General features: G+C 40.9%; 1 protein-coding gene across 1 annotated transcript in view; it reads left to right on the top strand.

Moving 5' to 3' along the window:
* The window catches only part of lrig1 (leucine-rich repeats and immunoglobulin-like domains 1), a 106,886-nt gene extending 91,346 nt beyond the window's left edge, over positions 1-15,540 (top strand). Inside the window, exons 14-18 of the mRNA XM_034167167.1 lie at positions 2-283; positions 7,053-7,487; positions 7,573-7,704; positions 7,808-8,101; positions 14,084-15,540. Of these exons, the coding sequence (XP_034023058.1) occupies positions 2-283; positions 7,053-7,487; positions 7,573-7,704; positions 7,808-8,101; positions 14,084-14,271 (1,331 nt within the window). The 3' untranslated portion in view covers positions 14,272-15,540. The remainder of the gene's footprint in view (position 1; positions 284-7,052; positions 7,488-7,572; positions 7,705-7,807; positions 8,102-14,083) is intronic.
* Positions 15,541-16,246: the final 706 nt, after the last annotated feature.

The following is a 16,246-nucleotide window of genomic DNA, read 5'->3' as shown; positions in this document are numbered from 1 at the left end:
GTTCTCCCATCATTTGTGAAGACTCCCAGGGACAGCACAATCCGTACCGGACACACGGCAAGGCTAGAGTGTGCTGCTGAGGGCCACCCGACACCGCAGATTGCCTGGCAGAAGGACGGTGGTACAGATTTCCCCGCTGCCCGGGAGCGACGGATGCGCGTTATGCCAGATGACGATGTGTTCTTCATCATGGACATCAAGCCGGAGGACATGGGTGTATACAGCTGCACTGCAAAAAACATGGCGGGAACGGTCTCTGCAAACGCCACCCTCACTGTTCTAGGTAAGAGTTTATCTTTAAGAAAACAATATTAATGTAATTTAGTTGTGTTAATGCAGGCACTGTTCTGATTTGAACTAAAAGACCAGATATAGTTTCATTTCAGTCCACTGGACAAAAGTCCATAGGATGAAGGTTTTTTTTTATTATTATTTTTTATTTAATTTATTTTCCTTTATATAGCGCCAAATCACAACAGAGTTGCCTCAAGGTGCTTCACACAAGTAAGGTCTAACCTTACCAATCCCCAGTGCAACAGGACAGGCCAGGACAAACAGACTCAGAGACAGTTTCTTCCCCAAAACCATCACCATGTTGAACAATAATCTGCACTAAAAATGGACTATATTAGGTACTGAGCTGCACCATATCTATCTCATTTGTAGCACAGGACTTTTGCACATTTTTCAATTGTTACATTGTTTACATTGCCTATAGTTGTCATACAGTTTTACATTTCCTTTTGCACTTGCTGCACTGTTTGCACTGTCCATATGTTACACAATTTTACATTTCAGCAAAGGACTTTGCGTGTTTCTTTATGTTATATTGTTGTTTATTTATGTTATATTGTCTGGTATTGCACTGCGTGCACATTTTAAGGAGCAGCCCCCCTAATCTCGTACTATGCAGACTGTGTTTGCTGTGTATAATGACAATAAAGGCTTTCTATTCTATTCTTCTATTCTAACAGTGGTAAGGAAAAACTCCCTCTGAGGAAGAATTCTCATGCAGACCAGACTCAAAGGGGTGACCCTCTGCTTGGCCAGACATAAATTACAGAACAATTCACAAAATGAATATACAGGAAATGCTGATGGTGCACAGGACAGAAGGGACAGGAGCACAAATACAACTCCCATCTCTGGATGGAGCTGTGCCTTAAACAGAGAGAAAAAACAGAATCAGGCATCAGAAAGACAAGAAATACTGTATAATTTGTCAGCATTAAACAACAAGAAAAAACAAGAAATACTAAGGTGATCACCAGCCACTAGCCCTAAGCTTCACTAAAAGACAGTATTTAGGTAAAGTTGAGACTGCGGGGCGCTCAATTTCCTAATAAAATGAATTAAGAGTAAAAAGCGTAAAACAAAACTATACCAGTATGCTAGCCATACAAAAGGGAAAATAAGTGCGTCTTAAGTCGGGACTTGACTTGGCAGTCAAGATTCATGCATGGGCTGCCATCCAGTGACTTTCCAGGGGTGGGAATTCAAAGAATTTTTCTGAAATTTGCTACAGATAATCTGTGGAAGACTGTCTGGTCATTGTAAATTGGACTTTCTGATTGAATTCCTATGGGCCACCATGGCCCCCAAGAATGACCAAAAATGTAATTTTTCACACTTGTCAGTTATTGCGTAGAAACTGTTCAATAATGTCTTTCTTAATTTCACATCAAGATTCCTTTGGAGGCTGCCTATGGAAAAAATAAATAAAAAACCTTGTCCTTGATGATTTTTAAGGCCTCTGAAATGACTAAACATTACATTTTGAACATTTTTGAATTTACATTACAAACTAAAATGTCTCTTCTCCAATGTAATCACCAGAAATGATGATTTTGCCCATCAAGGCAAAATAAATAAGCGCCAAGGAAAAATAAATAGAGCTTTGAAGAACTTATTCCTTGATTTCAAGTTCAGTATACATTGACTTGCGGTTATCGTAATAGCTCGCTGTGCCACGTAATTCAGTTTTAGGAATTCCTGCTCAACCAGAGTATAAACTGTTATTGAAAACAGGTTGATGTAATTTACTATATAAAATAACTGAATAATATAAATGCATTAAACTCTGTTTATGTTATCACTTATTCTTGGTAGTAGCCATGCTAGCAAGCAAAGATGCTAGCATCAGACAATTTAATACAGTGGGTCATCCATCTAACTGAATTGTGTAACTGATGTGACGCTGTCATGAAAACAAGGTTGTTGGGTTGATAAGCTGCAGAAGTCACAGCATGTCCCCGAGTCTCCAAACTAGCTGGTTTCATAAAGCCATCTAATCTTTACAGTCTACTAAATGTACTTAGTCGACTACAGTTAGTCGGCCAGCATTATCTGTTATTCACATCGACAATTAAACTTGTAGATTAGCCGTCTTACCTTTGTCGATGGTTTGCATGGTCAGAACGCCCTCACACTGGCTGTTGCTAAGAGACTTTTCCAATGTGTGACAGTTTTGTTTACTTCCGTGTTGGTTGTTTTCATGAACTATCCAGCCTTTGTTTCGTTAACTGGCTTTATTAACATTTACAGACACATAGCAACAGCAGAATGACATGCTTAGCACTTAGCTTAGCAGCTTCACTCTTCAGTTTCTTCTGCACTTTCACCAAGCCTCTTTGTGCACATGCTGCTCCGCGTGGTGGCTCATGTGAGAACTGTCACAAACACATCATGACAGTTGTCTGCTGCAGAGGAAGCTCTCTTTTTGAAGGAATACGAGCAACATAGGGGTGCTCTTGAGTGTTCCATCATGCGGTGGTCCATGAGGTAAGACACTGAAGTTTTGCCGACTAAAATAAGAATAGGCTCCTCTGTACCCGGCTAAAAACGTTAGTTGGGTAACACGAAACTTTAGCCGACTATGCACTTTGTGCAACAACTAACGTGAAAAAATTTTGAACTGAGTTTATTCGACTAAAGATTAGACTGCTTCATGAAACCAGGCCCAGGTGTTCAGCTGGATGTATAAATAAAATAGATGGTTCAAATTCCTCATCTGTTCAGACCTTGCGCACTGTTGATCATTTTCCCACATCTCCAAAAGCGAGCTCTTGTAAATAGCTTGCTGTTCAGTTGGGAATTGGTCGCCCCTGTAGAATGAGAGGCTTTATATTTTTTCTTTTCTCAGCAGCTGTGGCCTTGCTATAGGTCAGGGGCCAAAGGTCACAGTTGTGGGTCAAAGGGGGGTGGTGGTGGGAGTGAGGGGTGCTCACAGAGGGGTGTTTGTTAGGCGTTCCCACCCTTCGTCTTTTTTCTCTGTGGGACGGACAGTCATGCCTGTTTCACTGCAGGCCTCATCGCTCGCAGTTTATTGGCTGTTTTACACCTGTAAACAAACTGAGCCTGTCTCCCAAGATTGTCTTTGTCCTTTGTCTTTGAACTGAGCAGGGGTGTCCCCGTTACCAGGTTGTTGTTTTTTTGGACAAACCCCTCTAATCCCTTGAAGCGCTCAGGAGTTGTTTTTTTAACGTTGCCATGGCGTGTCAAGAGGAAGCTGCATATGGTGAGAGATTTGTTATGAGTGACTCCACATTTGCAACCGTATTAGCTGAGGGATGATACTCAAATGTGTGCAGTGTCGAGGGCGGTCTTTCCTGTGGACTCAACTGTTTGGGTTTTGAGGTGGTGAGGATGGGGGCTGCAGTCGAAGGGCTCCTGTCTGCTCAAGAGGGGTTGTGGAGAAATGGGAGGTATGGAAGAATTTGAATAGGAGCATGTGGGGGAAGGTACGCAAGTAGGATTTAAGGAGGGGGGGGGGGTGTTGGAGGGCAGATTGATGGAGAGGGAGAAAGTATTGACTGTAGAGGAGAAGAGACTGAAGTGGGTTAACGGAGATCTCTTAATTGGTGCATGTCCCACTGTGAGGGGAAGTACTCTGTCAGAATGCAGTGCTCCATTCACCAGTGCTTCCAGGGAAACACTGAACACTCCATCCTAAGCAGAGGCTTGTTTCTATCTTTTAATGAAAGTACTACATAATTTAGATATGGAATCAAGCTAAATGTTTGTTGAATTTGGAGACTTAACTTACTTACTTCTCGTCTTCATGGCAGCATTAACTAGTGGAATTTTGGTGACACCCATACAAACTTAAGCATCATTCAGGTGTGATGACCCCTTGGAGGAAATCTAAAACCCCTTTCCTCCAAGAAACTGGTTGGATTCTGATTACAGTCTACCCACCAACAGCAGAGACCTGACATTCCCACCAGCTTTCTGAACAGATGATTTCTGTTTTAGAATGTTCATTGATATTTTGGAAACAGTGTGTTAAACTATGTGAATTATAAAGCAACATGAATCTCAAAGGTTTCAGAAATCCGTGGCCTCAGATTTCTAAACTGTGGGTGCAGATCTTCATTGACCTTTTGGTTTGTTTACAACTGTAGTTCCTAATTTAACCACCAGGGTGTTGCCTTGTGAATAGCCAGTAAAAATGATCTGCAATGCTGCCTTGCAAATACACTCGACTGACATTAAAATAGCTCACATTAAGAGTTGTGAAAGATTTATATTATATAAAAATATACACATTTATATGATTTAAGCATATACATTAGTTGCACAGGACTAGAATGTGTCCAAATAACATAATTTAAATGATCTTATGTGCCTAATTTAAACTATGGTATCTGGAAACATTCTGATCCTGTGCAACTGATGTACATGTTAGTCATGTTTCCTTTTTTCAGTGTGGCATATTTTAGCCTAAATAGTAGTGTTTTCTGTGAATGACTAGTTTCAGGCATCCTCAAATCTACACACTTTGTTCATTTATGGATTGTTTGACACTTTGGTGCTCATTTCGTTTAACAAAAACTGAAACATACAAGCACACTCTCCTGAATATATCTGTCTGAAATACATCATTTGTGATCCTGAACCTGTACACCCAGCAGCTCCAGTAATTTATTGCCCCCAAGCATAGGATTAATGTCCATTAGTCCACAAAATGTCTGAAAGTAAGTTTATAAAAACAACACATTCAGTTATGAAACTCTGGGTTCTCATAGATGCAGGTGTAGACCAGTGAGCCACCTATTTTGGGTCATGTTGACATCATTTAACATACAAACTAACTATAACCTATAATAAAGATAGACAGGCCTGTCAGGTTGTGTTGTTAAGCAGTGTTGTTTCCTGTATTGGTGCCGGTGGCCTCTCAGGCCATGGTTGTTACTATAACCAGCGGTCCCAAATGACTGCAGGCTGAATTCTTGCTTGACATGTGCCACTCTAAAAGACATACATAATTTTACAAGATAATTCTGTATGTCTTTCAGCATAAATGCAGAAAAAAATCTAAAATGTTTGCTAACCCCTTAAAATTGCATTGGCACAGGAGTGAGTCTAGTGCTATGGAAACCAGTATTCTAATCCAATTACACTTGTTCCGCTAATCTGACTGGTTAATTGTGTGGGATTTCAGACCATAAAATATCACATAAACGGTGAGAAAATATTTAAACTGTTTCACATTCAGTGTGTTACTCCGCGCGCTGTCCGCAAGCGTTGCTACAGCTGAGAGCGAGAGGTTGCCAACTGCCATTAAACACGAAGAAGGAAAAAAAAAACAACTGGCGGAGCAACGACACCGAAATGGATTAATTTAAGCTACCATACGAAAGTACTGATGTGGATTCTGCTCACAGAATTTCCAGTTTGGCATGAAGACGTTGCCACGGTAAGCTTTGGCGAGCCGACCACACCCTTTGTCTGCGTAACGTTTTTACCAAACTATATTATTATGCAGATTAAGATGTAGCCTTCAGTGGTGAACATGCAAGCGTTGGAATTGGATGAGAATGGAAATAACCCCCTTGTGTCTGATGATTTGCAGATGTTCATGCCGGTTATACGGTTGCAAATTGGTTAAAAGGAGTTTTACTGGCGATGAGTTATGACACCTGCACAGCAGTGCGTGCAGCCGGTGTTCTGTCAAATTGCGTGTCTTGTCACATAAATCGACAGTTCCGTGTCCCGACAATATTGCGCATGCGCAGTTGCGTGGGGGCTGGCCTGTCAACAGGAAAGACATATCGTCAGAACAACGGTCAGGGTGCGGAGTAATGCATCCAAATGTGACACGGTCCAATATTTTGCCACCGTTACCCCAATATTATAAACTCTGAAATCTCACACGATTAACCAATCAGATTTGCGGAACAAATGTAACTGATTAGAATGATGGATTACGGTTGTAAATAGCTAATGCATCACCGGTAAAACTCAATTTGCAACTGTAAAAACCAGCATTAACAACCACAAATCATCAGACACAAGTTATTCCCTAACTCACAATGGTCTGTAATTGATGGCTCTATCACCTTTTTGTTTACAAATGGTAACAGGTACAGTTTCCTGCCTATAAATTATGTGTAAAATATTTGCCTTGAGGGACACACAGCTGTTGACAACAGACAAAAGAGCACCTGATACACATCTTTGTTCATTTATTTATTGCAATGAGTGGAAAACTGAATTTGCCATTATTTTCATGTGTTTTTTGTTTAAATTATAGTTGTGGCATAAAGTGAACGTGTCAGTCTGGTCCAAAAACACACAACAATGCCGCTAAATGCTACAATTTTTCACTTTCAGTTTGCTCAGTAATTCCAACTCTTTTTGGAGTCAGCAACATCACAAAAGTTAATCCAGGGTGCTGGTTTGTTGTGTTCCTAAAATAACCATTTTGAAAAACATGCATCTTAAAATCTTGTGTTTGCATATATATTTTATTCCTGTTATCGTTGTAGATGAACTTGGAGAATTTTGAACCTGCTGCCAACACATTTTCCTGAAATTTTAAAAGATTTTTTGTCAGTCGGTACAAAGCAAATAGCATTAGCAAGCAATAGTTATTCAGAAACAGTTAAAAGTTATAAAGCGTTTATTGTCTGTCATCATACAGCTCAAGTAGAAAAATGAAAATGGAAACCTGAAACTGTGATGGAAGAGAATAATTCAAAGCACACACATTAGGAATTCTGTAATCTTCATTCATCTGATAAGACATGTGGTGCTGCTGTCTTTCACAGAAACTCCTCACCTCGCTCAGGACCTGGAGGACCGTAGTGTGGCAGCAGGTGACACTGTGGCCCTGCAGTGCAAAGCTCTGGGCAGTCCTCCGCCCCGTATCACCTGGATGCATGACGATCAACCACTGCGCCCGTCTGACAGACACCATTTCACCCCAGGGAACCAGCTGCTGGTCATCAGCTCCGTGTCTCTGGAGGACGCCGGCCGTTACACCTGCCTCATGTCCAACACCCTTGGCACAGAGCGCGCACATAGCCAGCTGATGGTGACTCAGCGCCGAAGCACCTGCACGCCGCTGTCTGGGCCCAGCACGGTCATGATAGGAATCATCGTCATCGCTGTGGTGACAAGTATTGTGGTGACCTCACTGGTTTGGGTGTGCATCATCTACCAGACCAGGAGGAAGAGTGAGGAGTGCAGTGTCACCAACACAGGTGAGCCCCGGTTTGGTAAAAATTGACAGGTGTGCCTCAGTCACACTGGTTCTCATGTCACGCTTTTCACTCTTTCATCTTCCAGATGAGACTATCGTTCCTCCAGATGTGCCCAGCTACCTTTCCTCTCAGGGCACGCTGTCTGAGCGGCAAGACATGTGCATCCGAGTGGAGGCCAGCAGTGGGCCGCAGTCCAATGGGCACATAGATGGCACAGGTACCAGACTCATTTTCCAGAATCTTCTTTTCTTGAACAGTTCCTCTGTTGAGTTTCAGCTGCCACATCATTATTTCCTCACCTTTCTCCGCGGCTGCTGCAGGGTTCGATGGTGCGGTTGTCTGTACAGACTGCATGGAGAACAGTAACAACTACTCCAAAGATCCTGACTACATCACCCACAGCTTTGGACCCGTGGGGGGTACAGAGTACCAGCAGCATGCTCACGTCCGACTCCACGCTCACTATCACCCAGAGGAGCAGCATAATGCAGGGCCGCACTCGGCCTTGCTTCACAATGGGACACCCAACGGGATCCGAAAGGATGTTCAAAGAGCTACTTTTCTAAAAAACCACAACACATTACAACAGAGTCAACATACAGAAGACAGAAAAGGTAAACAACAGTAAACACACTGTTAAACATCAGACATGCAAAGCTGTTTAGTTCTGCTTTCAGCAACGTTTGTAGCGCTTTTTACCAGTGTTTATATTGCCAGCTGAAGGCTAAGACCAGGCAGGGAAATTTCAAAAAGTACACTTGGAAAATAATGTGAGGAAACCAAGAGTTGCCATGGACAGCTCTTTTGTTTTTTTTTTCTTTCATCCCTTGTAGCAGGCAGTGAGCCAGTTGTGAAAAGCTACTGCTGATAGCTGTTATCTTCTGAATCTATTGCACAGAAAATAAATAAACAAGAGCAATCAGAGATTTATGACGTCCGCAAATCCCGATAAGGATCACCTCCAAATACAGTAGTGTTCAGAATAATAGTAGTGCTATGTGACTAAAAAGATTAATCCAGGTTTTGAGTATATTTCTTATTGTTACATGGGAAACAAGGTACCAGTACATTCTCACAAATCCAACAAGACCAAGCATTCATGATATGCACACTCTTAAGGCTGTGAAATTGGGCTATTATTAAAAAAAGTAGAAAAGGGGGTGTTCACAATAATAGTAGTGTGGCATTCAGTCAGTGGGTTTGTCAATTTTGTGGAACAAACAGGTATGAATCAGGTGTCCCCTATTTAAGGATGAAGCCAGCACCTGTTGAACATGCTTTTCTCTTTGAAAGCCTGAGGAAAATGGGACATTCAAGACATTATTCAGAAGAACAGCGTAGTTTGATTAAAAAGTTGATTGGAGAGGGGAAACCTTATACGCAGGTGCAAAACATTATAGGCTGTTCATCTACAATGATCTCCAATGCTTTAAAATGGACAAAAAAACAGAGATGCGTGGATATGACAAACAACCATCAAAATGGATAGAAGAATAACCAGAATGGCAAAGGCTCACCCACTGATCAGCTCCAGGATGATCAAAGACAGTCTGGAGTTACCTGTAACACTGTGACAGTTAGAAGACACCTGTGTGAAGCTAATTTATTTGCAAGAGTCCCCCGCAAAGTCCCTCTGTGAAATAAAAGACGTGCAGAAGAGGTTACAATTTGCCAAAGAACACATCAACTGGCCTAAAGAGAAATGGAGGAATATTTTGTGGACTGATGAGAGTAAAATTGTTCTTTTTGGGTCCAAGTACCGCAGACAGTTTGTGAGACAACCTCCAAACTCTGAATTCAAGCCACAGTTCACAGTGAAGACAGTGAAGCATGGTGGTGCAAGCATCATGATATGGGCATGTTTCTCCTACTATGGTGTTGGGCCTATATATCGCATACCAGGTATCATGGATCAGTTTGGATATGTCAGAATACTTGAAGAGGTCATGTTGCCTTGTGCTGAAGAGGACATGCCCTTGAAATGGGTGTTTCAACAAGACAATGACCCCAAGCACACTAGTAAATGAGCAAAATCTTGGTTCCAAACCAACAAAATTAATGCCTCGCAGATTTGAAGAAATCATGAAAAACTGTGGTTATACAACTAAATACTAGTTTAGTGATTCACAGGATTGCTAAAAAAAAAAAAAGCAGTTTGAACATAATAGTTTTGAGTTTGTAGCGTCAACAGCAGATGCTACTATTATTGTGAACACCCCCTTTTCTACTTTTTTTTTTTTAACTAATAGCCCAATTTCATAGCCTTAAGAGTGTGCATATCATGAATGCTTGATCTTGTTGGATTTGTGAGAATCTACTGGTACCTTGTTTCCCATGTAACAATAAGAAATATACTCAAAACCTGGATTAATCTTTTTAGTCACATAGCACTACTATTATTCTGAACACTACTGTACAGTGGAGTCTTCCATGGGCTAATTTCTATTTGTGGTGCCAATTTGGTGAGAATCTGTGAAGTAGTTTTGATGTAATCCTTCAAAGCCAAAGTGAAATCTTGATCCAGAATCTGGATACGGATCACCTCCAAAATTTAATGGTTTCTTTCATGGCCTAATATCTATCTGTGGTGAAAATTTCATCAAAAATTGTGCCGTAGTTTTGACGTAATCCTGCAAACAGCATAAATAAATGCCAGTGATTTTATTACATCCTTGGCAGACGTAATAAAAAAATAATTTCACATCAAAGCACTAAGCACTATTGTGTACGTTTTGGCATCATTGTGGAGTACCAACGATCAGTAAGCTGACAGAACTTTAAAAACGTCAGTTAAATTTTTATTTATTTTTTAAACATTTAAATGTTGTCAACATTGCAGGCCCAAAGTACATTCTGTCACACCACATGAAAAAGTGCGATCAAAAGACTCACAACAATGAAGACCGACAAGCATGTGGAAAAATTCAGATGAAGGTTTAAAGAGTAAATGGAAATGTAGACAAATGTTTAGATGAAAATTCAGTTTAGGTGAAGCTTCAGTCAGTAATGAAGCTAAATGTCTTTTATTCGATTTAATTGTCTTACCTATGTGTGCAGTACTCAGCTAAATACTGTATTTTTAACACCATCATCAAGTCCTCACTGAAGCTGGTAAAGACTAAAATGCTGCTGGTGTATTATTAAATACTCTGGACTAGAATTAAAAATTTTAGATACTGTAATTAAAGTTGTTGAAATAATAGGATATACTTGTAATAATAATACTAAAGTGTATGACTGACTGAGGGTAAATCTGAACCTGTGATAAAGTCAGCAGCTCTGCACTTTAGCGGGATAATGTATATACATGCAACAGCATGGGTATTTTTTGTTCAGTAATTCTGTCGGATTCATAACACTGCACTCTTACATGTGTTATTGTAGGTGAGAGTCTAGCTCAGCTCGCAACTGGCAACGGTTTTATTAAAAATGACAAATGTCTTTGGGACCGTTTGTCAGAGTGAAGTGGTTGGTTGTCGATGGTTTGACTAATGTAGTCTAACGTTGTTTAGTGGACTAAACTCAGTCGAGTCATCTTTTCATGTTTAGTCATTGCACAAAGCGCTTAGTCGGCTAAAGTTTTGCATTACCCGAGTAAAGTTCTTAGCCTGGTACAGAGGAGGCTCATCTTATTTTAGTCGACAAAACTTCAGTGCCTCCAAAAAGGTGGCTATCATGTACCACCAATTCATGGAGGAAGAAGGAAGGAGAGACTTGCAGCGGGAGCGGGTGTTCGGGACCGGAATAATCCATTAAAGATGTTTACAGAAGCCGAGATCGGGAGCGCTTCTCCTCTGCTATAGCGGACTCGGCCATGTTTATAGCAGATGGACCAACCCAGAAGTACAACCCCTGGCAAAAAATTATGGAATCACCGGCCTCGGAGGATGTTCATTCAGTTGTTTAATTTTGTAGAAAAAAAAGCAGATCACAGACATGACACAAAACTAAAGTCATTTCAAATGGCAACTTTCTGGCTTTAAGAAACACTATAAGAAATCAGGGAAAAAAATTGTGTCAGTCAGTCACGGTTACTTTTTTAGACCAAGCAGAGGGAAAAAATATGGACTCACTCAATTCTGAGGAATAAATTATGGAATCACCCTGTAAATTTTCATCCCCAAAACTAACACCTGCATCAAATCAGATCTGCTCGTTAGTCTGCATCTAAAAAGGAGTTATCACACCTTGGAGAGCTGTTGCACCAAGTGGACTGACATGAATCATGGCTCCAACACGAGAGATGTTGAGGGTGTTGAAGAGGGTAAATCATCACGCAATGTTGCAAAAGATGTTGGTTGTTCACAGTCAGCTGTGTCTAAACTCTGGACCAAATACAAACAACATGGGAAGGTTATTAAAGGCAAACATACTGGTAGACCAAGGAAGACATCAAAGCATCAAGACAGAAAACTTAAAGCAATATGTCTCAAAAATCGAAAATGCACAACAAAACAAATGAGGAACGAATGAGAGGAAACTGGAGTCAACGTCTGTGACCGAACTGTAAGAAACTGCCTAAAGGAAATGGGATTTACATACAGACAAGCTAAACGAAAGCCATCATTAACACCTAAACAGAAAAAAAACAAGGTTACAATGGGCTAAGGAAAAGCAATCGTGGACTGTGGATGACTGGATGAAAGTCATATTCAGTGATGAATCTCGAATCTGCATTGGGCAAGGTGATGATGCTGGAACTTTTGTTTGGTGCTGCATGTGGGGCTGCATGTCAGGTAAAGGCACTGGGGAGATGGCTGTCATTACATCATCAATAAATGCACAGGTTTACGTTGATATTTTGGACGCTTTTCTTATCCCATCAATTGAAAGGATGTTTGGGGATGATGAAATCATTTTTCAAGATGATAATGGGTCTTGCCATAGAGCAAAAACTGTGAAAACATTCCTTGCAAAAAGACACATAGGGTCAATGTCATGGCCTGCAAATAGTCCGGATCTTAATCCAATTGAAAATCTTTGGTGGAAGTTGAAGAAAATGGTCCATAACAATGGTCCAACCTGCAAAGCTGATCTGGCAACAGCAATCAGAGAAAGTTGGAGCCAGATTGATGAAGAGTACTGTTTGTCACTCATTAAGTCCATGCCTCAGAGACTGCAAGCTGTTATAAAAGCCAGAGGTGGTGCAACAAAATACTAGTGATGTGTTGGAGCGTTCTTTTGTTTTTCATGATTCCATAATTTATTCCTCAGAATTGAGTGATTCCATATTTTTTTCCCTCTGCTTGGTCTAAAAAAGTAACCGTTACTGACTGCCACAATTTTTTTTCCTGATTTCTTATAGTGTTTCTTAAAGCCAGAAAGTTGCCATTTGAAATGACTTTAGTTTTGTGTCATGTCTGTGATCTGCTTTTTTCCTACAAAATTAAATAACTGAATGAAGATCCTCCGAGGCCGGTGATTCCATAATTTTTGCCAGGGGTTGTAAACAAAATTGTGACGCATTGGAGGCGTTTCTTGCCAGCAGCACTCGCAAGTCCCCTACGACCATGAAAATCAGCGACTAACGTAAGACGGCTAATCTACAAGTTTAGCCGTTGATGTGAAATGGAGACTAGATGGATAATGTTGGGTAACTAACCTTAGTCGACCAAGTAAGCTTAGTACAGTAAACAATTAGACTAGTTTTTGACGTTAGTTGTTGCAAAGTGCTTAGTCGGCTGAAGTTTCACATTACCCGACTAAACTTTTTAGCCTGGTACAGAGGAGGCTAATCTTATTTTAGTCGATAAAATTTCAATGTCTTACCTCAAAAAAGGCAGCTATCATGTACCACCACTTGATGGAACACTCAAAAGCACGCCTACATTGCTTGCGTTCCTTCAAACGAGGTGCTTCCTCTGCTTTTGGCCATGGTTGCAGCAGATGACTGTCATGATGTGTTTGTGACAGTTCTCACACGAGTCACCGGGCGTCGCTGTTACGCTGAGCAGTGTTGTGTGCACAAAAAGGTTGACAAAAGTGTAGAAGAAACTGGAGAGTGAAACTGCTAGGCTAAGTGCTAAGCATATCGTTCTGCAGTTCGTGTGGGTCTGTAAATGTAATAAAACCAGTTAACGAAACAAAGGCTGGATAGTTCATGACAGCGACCAACCTGGAAGTAAACAAAACTGTCGCGCATGGAGCCGTCTCTCGGCCACGGCACGCGCAAGGCTATTATGCCTGTGAAAGCAGTCGACTAAGGTAAGACAGCTAATCTGCAAGTTTAGCTATCGATGTGAAATGTGATTAGACGGATAATGTTGGGTGACTAACTGTAGTCCACTAAGAAAGTTTAGTTGTCTGAAAGATTAGGTCGCTTTATGAAACCGGGCCCTGGTGTGTTAGAGTCACAGAGCCTGAAGGCTGACAGCATTTGTGACCAAAAATACTAAACAGAAGCTCTGAGCTCCTCCTGCACGTCTGGACGTGTTCAGGATTTCATCGTCTTTCGCGAGCTGTAATACTCCAAATACCATTTTTCACCTTCACATGTCAGGACAGCCTCGTGCACACTTACTCAGCTTCCTAAAGCGCAATGCATTTCTGTCTACACTGCACACATGACCCCTTACTTCCCTGTGTTTGCCTTTCAGGTTCCTCTGTGAACAGAGTGGGACAAATGTCTCCACCGTCTCAGGACGAGTCCTTCCACAAGCCGGTGAAGCTGTCGCATGCCGACACGGACTGTGAACCCGAGCTCAGCCAGACTCTACTGTCTAATGGACACACCCTAAGACCCTCTAATGACGAGAACACACCCCTTAGGAGAGCCAGTGACTAGTAGGAGCTCCAGCTCCAAAACAATCCCAACATTTGGACTTGGAGTAGCTGAGTGGACTTTGCATTTATTTGTTTTTTGCACTGGGAATAAACTGCTACCTCATATCGAGGAGAATGGACCTGAGCGCCCTGAGGTTGGACTGACAGGAGCGAGGGGGTATCCGGAGTTGAAGGTGGAGCTTGTGTGGGTGGCATCCCATCTGAGCGTATCAGCTGTACATAGTTAAAACCTTCCTCTGGGAGGTGACCAATCAGAACTCTAGCTCCAGATAATGTGACTTGCTTTTGAAGCGTGTAAATGTAGGGAATGTTGTACAGTGCACGTATGTGCAGGTAGACAAAAAAAAGCTTATCCCTTTAGACATTTGACTGTACATAAGAGTTTTGTTATATATTATATAACTTTTACAAAAGAGTATTTGACTTTATGTGCATGACAAAGAAATGAGTGATGGTATTTTTTATTTTCTTCAAAAACAGCCTTTTTCAGCTTTTACCAAGTTGAGCTGCGGTGCCTTATTGCATGATCAAAGAAGAGTCAAAGCGGCGTAATAACTTGTGTCAAGAGACTTTTGAGAGACATAAAGGTACATGGAATTGCACTTGTCTTTACCAGCCACGGCCTTACAGAATCACCTTTCACATCCACTTACTGCACCGAGGAAGAGCTTTGATGTTCTTTGGTACGTCACATAGTTCTAGCTATTTGAGACAAATAAAGCACTTTTTATTTTCTTTAATCAACCTTTTTAGGACAGACTATTTTGTAAACAGATACCTGCTTTTTTTTTGGTTTGTTTTTTCCACCAACGTGTGGACAGAGCTCCCTGAACCATTAAAGCTCTTCCACTTGTCACTTGTTACTGCAAAGCTGCTCTGATCTTTTGGGGCAATGTTCTTCTCTGTACTTTGTCCAAAACAGTGACTTTGGCTTTCTGACCACACTTATCACCAAATGTGGCCAGAAATTACAACTAACCTGTGTTGCTGCAAACGGCAGTAATAAATCTCTCACTGTGCACAGACATCAGCTGTTCACGCTCGACACTGAAGTGGCCAAATATTGTTTGGTGTCATTTGCTTTGAATTTAATTAAGAAGGACGGGGAATCAGAATGAAGTTTTTGTGTTACTGCTGTAATGTGCCTCGACTACAATGGAGGACTGAGGCCAGTGATGAGAAAAATGTGAGATTTTGAGAATAAAGTATTAATATTTTGAGAAAAATAACACGTGATTGTACTACGGTTGTAGTTTAAATGCCAGTTTTATAAGTTGTGTCTTTTTTAAAAACCTCTTGAATATTTAGAGAAACAGTCATCACAAAGCATCAACATCCAGAAACTTTCACAATATATTGAGAAAAATTTCCAGAAGTAAAGCAAACAGGAACGTACACTTGTGTGATGATACTTTGTGCTGTGATTCAACCGGCTTTGTATTGGCTTGGTCACATCTTGTGTTTTGATTCTATAATTAGAAATAAAAAAAGCTGTGTTGCCGACCTAAGCACACCTTTGGGTAAATAAAATATTGGCAACTCTGCTTTCAAAATTTAAAGTTGGAAGGTTTATAATGTATGTGGAGAAAATTCTACATATACATATACACACACACACACACAAAGTGGATAAAATAAGTATTGAACACTTCACCATTTTCTCAGTAAATAGATTTCTAAAGGTGCTACTGACAATTTTTCACCAGATGTCAGTAACAACCGAAGTAATCCACACATACAAAGAAATCAAACCATAGATGTTTATAAATTACTTGTAATAATGTGAAATGACATAGGAAAAAGTACTGAAAGACCTGAAGAAAGGGAGGTGCAAAAGGATATGGAAAGCCAAGACATCAGCAGAACTCTTGTCAGTAATAAGAAACCAGTCCTGCCTCTTGTCAGTGTAAATTAATATCACCTAGTTCCATCCCAACTGATGGCCTACATAAAGGTATGTCATTACCAAGGTGTCA

The sequence above is a fragment of the Thalassophryne amazonica genome, chromosome 3 (assembly GCF_902500255.1).
Source record: "Thalassophryne amazonica chromosome 3, fThaAma1.1, whole genome shotgun sequence".
Lineage (NCBI taxonomy): Eukaryota > Metazoa > Chordata > Actinopteri > Batrachoidiformes > Batrachoididae > Thalassophryne > Thalassophryne amazonica.
This window is presented reverse-complemented; position numbering and strand designations above follow the sequence as displayed.